General features: G+C 31.2%; 2 protein-coding genes across 5 annotated transcripts; both read right to left on the minus strand.

The window, feature by feature from the left end:
• Positions 1–3348: 3348 nt before the first annotated feature.
• On the minus strand, positions 3349–5236 carry LOC106446706 (ribonuclease H2 subunit A). 4 transcript variants are annotated; one of them, XM_013888482.3, is made up of 9 exons: positions 5093–5236; positions 4948–5032; positions 4783–4854; positions 4512–4635; positions 4328–4415; positions 4106–4243; positions 3941–4028; positions 3740–3860; positions 3349–3644 (listed from the first exon to the last, which is right to left on the minus strand). In XM_013888482.3, exons 2-9 carry the CDS (start codon positions 5021–5023, stop codon positions 3467–3469), a joined length of 885 nt encoding a protein of 294 aa, XP_013743936.1. In that variant the 5' UTR covers positions 5024–5032; positions 5093–5236; the 3' UTR covers positions 3349–3466. The 4 variants fall into 4 exon arrangements, with proteins under 4 accessions (XP_013743936.1, XP_013743937.1, XP_022573910.1 ...); XM_013888483.3 differs by having other exon boundaries at positions 4948–5025; positions 5093–5234; XM_022718189.2 differs by having other exon boundaries at positions 4948–5007; positions 5093–5191.
• Positions 5237–6009: 773 nt separating this feature from the next.
• LOC106378023 (receptor like protein 24-like) lies at positions 6010–10539 on the minus strand. Its single transcript, XM_048777735.1, has one exon. It carries the CDS (start codon positions 9621–9623, stop codon positions 6894–6896), a length of 2730 nt encoding a protein of 909 aa, XP_048633692.1. The 5' UTR covers positions 9624–10539; the 3' UTR covers positions 6010–6893.
• Positions 10540–10834: the final 295 nt, after the last annotated feature.

Consider the following 10834-nt stretch of genomic DNA (forward strand, 5'->3'; position numbering starts at 1 on the left):
ATGTCTTGAAGACAAAAAATTTATTATTCATGTCTACTGATATCTATATTATTTTAGATTTTATTACTATATAAATTTTGTTACATTTATATTTTTCTACTAGATGAACCCAAATAATAAGAAATTTCTCTCCAAAATTCTATTAATTATTCTAGATATGTAAAATTCTAATAATTATTAATTAATAAATATAGTATTTAATTGTATTAAGCAAAACTATTATATATCGTATAAGCTGAATGTATTTTGATTTTTTCGGTTAACAATTATAACATAAAATAGTAAAAAATAAAAATAACTTGTTGAATCTTAAAACCATTGTATATAACAAGTATATCATATGCTGAATAAAAAATATATGTCTTTGTGTGATTTATTTTACATCAAAACTTTGATTTAATTTAAGATAAATTAGAAAATTAAGAAAATATGATTTCTTTTTTGCAAAAGAAGCATACTATTTGTGATAACTTGTTTTTTCAAAGATTTTAGTTATTTATATTCAGTTATATCGTGATTGTTCCACAAAATACAACAAAAATCAAATGATCTATTTTGAATAATGCAGAAATTATTTACTCTCTTCCTACGAAAGTTGAAGTTATGAAATTCTATTAGTTAAAAATATAGAAGTTTGGGGTTTCCCATGAAAGTTTTTAGTTTTTTTTTTAATCATAAATTTATTCATATTAATTAATATAATTATTGAAATAGATAAACTCTTTTAGAATATGATATTGAAAGGATTAAATTTATTTTCAAATATATAAATATCCAAAACTCTTGTCTTGAGAGACAGAAAGAGTATCTGATCGTGTGACAGAAACTAAACAGTATAAGCTTAATTCTCCATAAACCGTGATCATCGCTTTAAAACTTTGTGTACATATCAAACCTAAAATGGTACTAATTTCTTTACTCTTATTATTGACTGCCAGAGATGATTATAAAATTACTTAGATTACAGTAATTATTGATCAAGATAGTTGACTTCCGAGTTCACATATTAGACATTATTGTTAGTGTTTGGAAATACAAATAAAAATATGGAATTATAGAGCATCTCCAAAAGAAACTCTATAACTTCAAATATAGAGTTTTTTGTTCTCCAAAAAGAAATTTCAAAATTTTAAATTTAGAGTTTTAAGAAGTTTGAGTTTCACTACTCAAAACTCTAAATTTGAAGTTTAATCTTTTTATTTGCATCTTGGTCCTTATAATTAATTATATCTCAGATTTATAATTCTTAAGTATTTTCTTATTCATAGTTTTAATATTTAAAAATTTTGCATATTTTAAATGTTTTTATAGATTTAAATTTTACACAATTTTTTGTAAAAGTAAAATAAAATTAGATTTATAATATTTTAAAAGTTGAATTAGACAACAAGAATATTACAGAAGAAACTTAATAGAAATTTTTTTAAGAAGATACATGAAGACATCATTATTACACAAATTTAAATATTACAACGACACTAATAGTCTAGTAAATTTCCTCCGGAACTTCTAAAATATTTTCCAAACAAATTTTGTGTAACAGAAAATGTAGCATTAAAAAAATAATTTTATGTAATAATATGGTGTTTTGCTTGTATTTTAATATTTAATTATGTATTTCTATTTATAATTTTATATTTTAATATAAGATTTTATTAGTTAATATTACTATAATATTTTTATATGTGTGCTAGTTATCTATAAAATTATTATGGATTTATATTAATTATGACAAATATAAGGAGCATAGTGTAAATTACAAATAATTTTGAAGATAAATTTGAAGTTTTGCTTTTGGAGTAGAACATCCTGAAACTTTAAATATAGAGTTTGCAAAATTCTATAATAGAAAGTCGTTTTGAAAGTGTTACAAAAAAAAGAGTCTTTTTAGAGATGTTCTAAAAGACTCTCACTAAAAAAAGTTATTTGAAGGATTTTGAATAATTTTCCCAAATTTAAAATACTTACTAATACAATAATAATAACATTTAAGAAATTGAATATTCTTATATTTTGTATTTAGAAACCTTGATGAAATACTAGCAATACTAATGCTTTTCTCTCCAACATTTTTATTTTAATTTTTATTCACTGTCTAAAATGTTGAAAGATATAGAACATCATATATTACTTCTATACATTGACAAACAGTCACATATTAAAAAAGTGTGATCACATTTTCAAAGTCATTTGGATCAAGATAAAGGGATGGGTAAAGAATAGATTCACTGGAATATGTCTCGAATAAACCAAAAAAACAAAGTTTAAAGTAGAGAAGCTTTATCGAAAGAAAAAAATTAAGAGAATTTATTGGCTTTTTATTGGACGAGTCATATTAGAATGACGTGGTTTCACACTAAACCAGAGAGTCGCATGAACCAGTCTGACCGTCGATTTAAGACAATAACTCCCTGCCGTTGGATCTGTCACTTTTGGAAGAGACCTTTCCTTGTTTTCGCCATATTTCTCTAGTAGAAGGGGGTTCGATTATTCTGCTTTTGTCTATGCGGACGTACGTATGTATTTATTCATTGTCAATGTATTAAATCCAACTAACCTGCTTCTTTTTTTTAACACCATCTAACTAATCTGCTTATTCTGCTTATTTCTTATGAGTATTTGAACCAAATCCAACTAATCTCCATTCTCGTCTAATGTCTAATGACGATTACTAATGAATCATTTTCGTCTGGTTAAAGACCACTAGAACACTGTAACCATTAGAACATCTCAGTAAACTTTTTGAACAGTTATAGTGAATTTTTTTTTATTTTGAGAACCAACATTTATAGTGAACTTCTAATGGTTACCAAGAACATTTCCTAATGCTTATATTTTTCTGAAAGACACTGCACAAATATTTGACGTAATTTATTAGGACATTTCCATTGGTTCTCATTTGTTAATGAAAATATTTTTAAAATATTTTATTATTAATATTAATTGTTAAAGATTTTTTAATTAATATATAAAATCAATTCAATCCAAAAATGAGAATAAGGTTCTAATTACAAGCCGACTCAAAATTTTTAATTTTAAACGTTTCTTAACTAGCTTTGTTCGACCGATCATTCCGGGCACGTTCCATTAGTTTGAATCTGAAATCTTTGAGAATCGGTTACCGTTTTCATTAAAAATAACCACAGAGGTGTAGATAGAAAACTTCAAAATCAGAATGAATGAAAAATTCTTCTACGAAACAAATGGTTAAATGCAAACTGACCTGACCTAAGGGCTGGTTGACAGGATACAAGTAAAACTGGTTGGGCTATTCCAAAAAGCCCATGATAGCATCCCTACAAGGCTACAAACGAGTAGAGAGATACAGTACTTAATAAGGACAAAAACTAAGAAAAACAAACCAAACAAAAATCATGTGAATCTAAATATTCAAAACAATAAACATTCAGCGATCACAAGAGTGACAGACATCTATTAGAAGTAGTAGGATTAGGCCTTATTGAGGCTAAAACTGAGTGATCTGTTGGATTTTGCGAGCCTGGAAAAACTTGCAACGCCCTTTTCCACTTGACTCGATTTCTTCGCTTCTGCTCTCGCATGTTGTGAACCCAAATTTGCTTAGTTTCGCTTGTCTCTTGGTACTGCTATTTCCATTACCACTCTCTTCAGCTTCATCTGATTCCCTGCACAAAACATTAAACTCAACATGAGATGCTTGCCATAGAATGAGATCAATAAAATATGTGAATTCAATAGAGCAAAAAGAAAACAAACTAACCACGCAACTTCAACTTCGCTCTTTAAATGCGTAGTGCAAGTTCCCCAGCTGAAACGAACCAGTGAAGGGAATCCAAACACAGAATGTTTGTGTTGGGTCAACCATGCCTTTGTCTCGGGATCTAAATTTCGCATTACAAACACATTATTAGTGTTGGACAATTGATAAAAACAGAAACTATGCGAGGCATAAGTAGTGTACCTCCAGGATATCCAGAACCGAAGTTTCTGTTTATGTTTTCTCCGGTTTCCTCAACCAACCATTCCTTCAACGCTCTGTCTCTTGTCACCTGAGAGGTAATATACATTTAGCAGGCTTTCAGCTAGTGAAAAGCTTCAGACATAGATAGTAATAAAATCCTATTACCTTAGCCACAATACTTGCACCACTAACAACAGGATACAGACTGTCTGCTTTCTTTGAAACGACAAACTTGATGGAAGAAAACCTCTCAGATAATTTGATTCTGTACTTCTCTGGATCTCCCACAGTATCAAGATAAACCTGCAAAAGGAATTTTAGAACTCTAAATCTCTAAAAATAACATTCTCTCACAAAAGATCTTTCCATGGAGAGTGAATCAATCACCTCTGTTAGAAGTACACCCATGTCTAGAACCTGTTTGATAAGCCCCATAGCGGAGTTATGTGAGATCTCATTTAAATTGATCTTGTTTCTGTAATAAAACAAACCAAAAGCCATACTGTTATAGACATAAACAACCAATTGAAGCCATTTAAAATTCGTTAGCTTAAAAATATTTACTACTAACACTGCGAGCATCTTAGCAGAGAGCTCCCTTGGACCAATGACATCAACAGCCCATCCAAGCGACTTGTCAAGCTTTAAATTCTCATATAATTCTTCTCTTTTCTCTTCCTTTAGAGTCTTTGAATCTGCAAACACAGCACCAAAAACGTTTTAAGTTATCGAAAGTGTCATGCTTTCACTTGAATACACAAAACAAATACTCTAATCTAAACGAAAGGTTACAACTTTGTTAAAGGGTTTTCGCTAATAGGCTTAGAGGAATCGAAACTGACCTGCGAAATGGAGAGAGGCGAGAGAAGACTGGTAGGAGAGGGGGCAGTACAAGCATCCGTACACCATTGGTCCTGTTTGTGAAAACAAAACTGAATCAAAAGGCGTTCTTTGAACTCATCAGAGAAGAAAGAAAGAAAGAAAGAAAGAAAGAAAGGGAGAGGAACCTAAGACAGGACCCCTCCCGGCTTCGTCGATGCCCATGATGCAAGGTTGAGAGGCCCACTCTGGCGTCGATTCCATTCCTTTCAACTAAAAAGATTATGTCTATTCAACAAGGAAGCAGCGAACTTTAGAACACGAGAAACTCACCGGATAATCTATCTATCTGGAGAGCTCAGCAAACCGGAGAAGGTACCGGATATTCCCGGCGAGCGATAACCTAGAGCAAAAAAATGAGAACTTATTTTTTTAATAACATTGCTTGCCGTTTTGATTTTATCATATAGGTAACAAAAGGGTGCGTCTCCCAAAATAATAATAAAAATCATAACGACTGTTTTTAGTTTAAAATTATTATAATACAAATTATAAGATTAATTGAATATACATTATAAAATATACTATATAATATTTCAATATAATTTTATATTTTCTAATTTTACAATATTTTTTGTTTTTATTTATTTATTGGCAACCAATTGTAAATGCTAGTTGCAACCAGTTTTTTTTAGTTTTAAATTTTAAAATCAACATGAAACAACATTTACAATGTTTTTATAGTTGTTGTAAGACTTCAGTAACCAATACAATCCGTAAAATACTGAATTTTTATAATTTAAAGTGCTACATTTGATTTGGGTAAATAAATTTAGGGATTTGGAATTTTAGATTGGGTACATTTAAAAAAAAAGATAAAAACACTTCGGTCAAAATAAACATGTATTAGTTATAGATCTAATAATTTATGTCAAAGCAAATATGAAAATTTAAATTACAGCACTAGATAATTGAATAATAAAGTTATTAATTAAAAATACATGGGAAATTAATATGCATTTCCCCAAATTAATGACTACTTTTAATAAAAACTAAATGACGTCAAAAAAAAACTAAATGATTTATTTGAAAATACTGTAATATAATATAAATATAAATATATATATATAAATATAAATATATATATATATATATATTTGTTTTAACACACACAAGATAACAATTTTTATCAGTATCATTAACTAAAAAAAAAAGTTAACTTATAATTGGTTAGGATTTGCTGATTAAGATTGATATTTAGGAGGTAATAAAGGCTTAGCTTTTGAAGTAATAGTGATTTTCATCTTTAATTAATAACTAGATTTTAATCCGCGCATATAAAGTGTAATTTTTATTTTATTGGTCTGAACTGATTTAAAAATTAATATTTTTTTTGTATCTTAAAAATTGGGTTTTTATATTTCTATGTTTTATCATTTATTTTTTTAGTGTAGTGTTTTTTGGAAATTTAATTAAAGATTTATATTGAAGAACAATACATTCTCATTATTGAAATGTAATAATGATATGAATTGTCGATTTTAAACAGAAAATGATTTTTTTGTCATATATTTGCATCATAGTTCTAACCATCAATCTACATTATTTTTATCCCTATTAGATTTAAAATCTACTACTATTTTTGAAAGCTATGTATTTTTTTTGAACTATTTTGATAAAATTTGAATTAATGTACCTTTTTGTTAGAAACAAATAATTTAAAATTTGTTCGATTATGCATTTATGATCCTTATAAAAAAATTAATAATTTATTTAATGTTTTGTGTACATTGTTTTCATAGATTTGAAAAAACATTTGGAATGAGGGTTAATAAACTTACATCAATAATCTCTTTTCACCGCAGATTTCAGAATTGTGTAAAGGTATTTAACGTGGAAACAATAAAACACATGCTGTCTACTTTTGCAAGCAAAAAAAAAAAACTACATTGGAATCCAGATTTGTAAAGCATTCAAATATTGCCAACCTTCCTCTTATCCAGACTTAATAAAAAAACGAAGCAGAACAAAGCATCAGATAATGAAACACACATAAATAGATGCTTCCATACAAGAGGAATCACATCAACCACTTGACATACATTGAAGGATCATACACAAACCAAAAACATTCCTAACGCCTTATGCGCTTGTTCGAACCAATTATCTTAACGAGCCACTCAGGTTTGTATGAAGCAATGACTTGTGCTATTGCTAATCCAAGTAACACTCCAGGTCCATACCCTATTGCCACACCTTTCCAGTTCAACACTTCTTCTTCCTCTTCTCCTTCTTTTTCCTCCTTAGGTTGTTGTGTTGGTGGCACATTAGTCCCAAAGCAAGTTTCCTGGAGAGGAAGACCACAAAGCCCTGCATTCCCTTCAAATGAAGATTTAGGTTGCCCCGTAATCTGTGTTCCTTGAGGTATTTCGCCCTTGAGTTGGTTGTGAGACACATTTATGTACCCCAAAAATGAGAGGCTGGCTAATCCATTAGGAATAGTCCCTGAGAGTTGGTTGCTTGATAGGTCTAATGACTCGAGATTGCTCAAACTGTAGAAAGACATAGGAATATGACCTGTGAAGGCGTTGTTTGAGAAGTTGAGTGCAATCAATGCTTTCAGAAGACCAATGGATTCAGGAATCTGTCCTTCAATTTTATTCCCAGAAAAATCAATGGTGGCGTAGGAGGTAAGGACATTCTCTTGCTCCATAGATAGACCTTTGTATTTCAAATCTATAGTTTCTACGTTGAAATAGGATAGTCTCCCGGAAGTACTTTTAATGTATACCATATATAGACCACCATCTTCATTCATTGTAAGTGATGATGCTTTCCAATTGACAAAGTATGTTGGTGGCAAGCTTCCAGTAAATTCATTATCAGATATTTCAAATATACGCAGCTCCGGAAACCCGAGGGGACCTTGACCAGGAGGAGATATAGAGCCATAGAGTTTGTTAGAACTGAGGATAAGGACTTGCAAATTCGGTAAAGCCTTGAGCCAAAAAGGAAACTTGTCTTTGATTCTGTTGTGGTCCACAACTAGAAACTCTAGAGATGAGCAGTTTTGAAGAGATCTTGGAAGCTTCCCCGTGAGTTGATTGTGTCCAACATCAAGTGATCGTAGAGAAGAACTGAGATAAAAGGCGTCAGGAATACTTCCTTCCAAGTTGTTCTTCCGGAGATTCACAAGCGTCAAGTTACTCAAGCATTGAGGAATTGGACCCGTGAGGTTGTTGAAACCTATCCTCAAATCCGTGAGAGACCTATAGTTGCAAACTGAAAGAGGTATGCTCCCTGTGAATCTGTTGTGTGATGCAGAGAAGACGTTGATCGAGAGTGGTAGAACTGGAATTGCTCCTTCAAAACTGTTTTGATCCATAAATAAATTCTTCACCGATGAATTTACCAAAACATCCACTGGACCTTCGAAACCATCAAACAAATTATTTGAAACCAACACTGTGTTTAGACGAGGAAGGTTCCACAACCACTCAGGGACTTTTCCTTTGATTCTGTTGTCGGACAATCCTATAAACTCCAACCTCTCAAGGTTCTTTACCACATTTGGGAACTCGCTGATACTGCATCCAGTTAACCACAAATTCTCCAAGTTGGTTGGGATGTCTGAATTTGAACCTAGACTGTCCGGAGATATACTGTTACCAGAAAGATCAAGGAGCAACAAAGATTTGAGAGGGGAGAAGAGACTTATGTCTATTGGATAGCTTGTGTTAAGGAAAGAAAGTTCAAGAACCTTGAGGCTGATGAGCTTTGAGATAGGCTCTATGATTTTTCCTTCAAAATGGTTATTCCCAAGGTACATGGACTCGAGCCTAGATGAGTTAGGAAATTTAAGAGATCCGGTGAGATCGTTTCTACGCAGATCTATAATTGATAAGAAAGGCATATTGACTAGAGAAGGAATGGTTCCAGAGAAGTGATTATAACTGAAATCTACAAATGAGAGTTTGGTTAGATTTTGTACAAGTGGGAAACTACCGGTGAGCTGGTTGTGGTCAAGGTACAATTCCATTAACGAGGTTAGGTTACTAATAGTGAGAGGAGCTTGCCCGAAAAAGTCACTGGAGCAAAGAGACAAGACCTCTAGTCTGTTGAGATTTCCAAATTCAGAAGGCATTGATGAACTGAAGTTGTTGACACATAGATCAAGGTGACGAAGGTGGTGCAACTCAAATAGGCTACTGTTGGGATTTAAAGTTCCAGAGAAATGATTATAAGAAAGGTCTAAAACCGAGAGCTTTACTAGGTTTCGTACAGGTGGGAAACTACCGGTGAGTGTATTTTGGGAAAGGTCTAGAACGGAAAGAAGGCTTAGGCTATTAAATGAGGAAGGAACTTGTCCAACGAAGCCATTTTTCTTAAGAGATAAGACCTCTAACCTTTTGAGATTGCCAAATTCCGAAGGAAGTGAAGATGAGATGAAGTTGTTTTGACTGAGGACAAGGTAACGAAGATGGTGTAACCTGAAGAGACTACTATTGCGCTTTAGAGTTCCACTGAGGCAGGCCCTGAGTCGTAGCTTTGTGACCGCACTGGTCGAGTTATCGCACCAGACTCCATTATATGGATCGGTGAGGTTGCAGTGGCTGCTATCAAACTCATTCATGAACTCAGTGAGAGCTTGAGTCTGATGGGGACCACAAGCAACGTAACTACTATTGTCGATGTTTATAGTGAAGGAGCTTGAAGGGAGGACACAACAGAGCAAGATTAGCTTGAGAAAATACAAACGCACACGGGATTCAAGCATTGTCTTTATGAAAACTGTTGAAGAATATTTATTTTGGTATAAGAAAAATGAGAGAGAAGATTGGTGGTATAAATAAAAAAAATACATGGGCTTCAACTTGAGCGACGCACCTAGACAACTTGATATATTTTGGTATAAGAAAAATGAGAGAGATGGTTGGTGGCATACAAAATACGTGGGTTTCAACTTTAGCTAAGCACCCAGGAAACTTGATATATTTTTTTTATAAGAAAAATGAGAGAGAAGGTTGGTGGTTTAAAGAAAAATACGTGGGCTTCAACTTGAGCTATGTCTCCCAGGCAACTTGACCTAGAAGAAGTAGAGCTAAGCTAAGTGAAGTCTTTGTATTCTAGCTTGGAAAAAAAAAGTAGGCTAAGTGGAGCTAATTGCCACTCAAATCATGAAGTGAAATCAACGTTACTTGATTTTTCTAGCGTATAACTTTGACTGGTTTAGCTAACAGAAGACCTTACATGTATGATGTATCAAACACAAAAACCGGTCATCAGCTAATGGAATTAGAATCTTCAATTGGTCTGGTAAATTAGCGGAGGTGTTTTCTGAGAACAACCCGAATGGGGTCCTCATCAAATATTTCTTAATATATATATACTAGGTGATTTTTCCATATTCATGTACGGATATAAATATTTCTAAAGTAAATATACTTTAATAATTGATTGCTATTTACTCTAATTTTAAATTAATTTATACTCCCTCCATTCCATAATATAAGATGTTTTGAAAAAGTTTTGATGTTTTATGTTTTGATATTTTTAAAGTACTTTATTTATGATTGGTTAACTTATTTTCCTTTTATATTATTAATGACATTATCTTTTTAAAAAGTAAGTTTCTTAATTCTTGTGCATTCATGTAAAAAATTTTATATTATGGAACATAAGGAGAAATTTATATGCATCATTATTATTAATAATATTATATTACTTTAATTATTTATATGATTTTATATATGTTATATCTAATCAGTTTTATATGTCTTAGATATGTAATATATTTTATGAAAATTGTGTATAACTTAAGATATATTGTGCTTAAAATGAAATAAAAAAAATAAACTAAAGGGTCTGATTCCAAATTACATAAATTAATATAACAATAATATTTTGAAGTCTCATGCATATATAAATTTTACAAAAGAACTAAATTGTAACAATTGGTTTTATTTTATTTTTAATATATTTTGAGTTGTCTTATGATTTATATTTATAAAATAAATTACTATTCTTATAAAATTATATATTCTTATCGTAGTTAAATCTATGATTTTAGATATA

The sequence above is a fragment of the Brassica napus genome, chromosome A4 (assembly GCF_020379485.1).
Source record: "Brassica napus cultivar Da-Ae chromosome A4, Da-Ae, whole genome shotgun sequence".
Classification (NCBI taxonomy): Eukaryota; Viridiplantae; Streptophyta; class Magnoliopsida; order Brassicales; family Brassicaceae; genus Brassica; species Brassica napus.

Bases quoted from the DNA above. Each gene is read 5' to 3' on its own strand.
- LOC106446706 (XM_013888482.3), bottom strand. From the start codon at position 5,023: ATGGAATCGACGCCAGAGTGGGCCTCTCAACCTTGCATCATGGGCATC. The intron at 4,855-4,947 runs GTTCCTCTCCCT...TTTCACAAACAG, and splicing joins CGGGAGGGGTCCTGTCTTAG to GACCAATGGTGTACGGATGC. The intron at 4,416-4,511 runs GTTAGTAGTAAA...GTTTTATTACAG, and splicing joins TCTGCTAAGATGCTCGCAGT to AAACAAGATCAATTTAAATG.
- LOC106378023 (XM_048777735.1), bottom strand. From the start codon at position 9,623: ATGTATTTTTTTTATTTATACCACCAATCTTCTCTCTCATTTTTCTTA.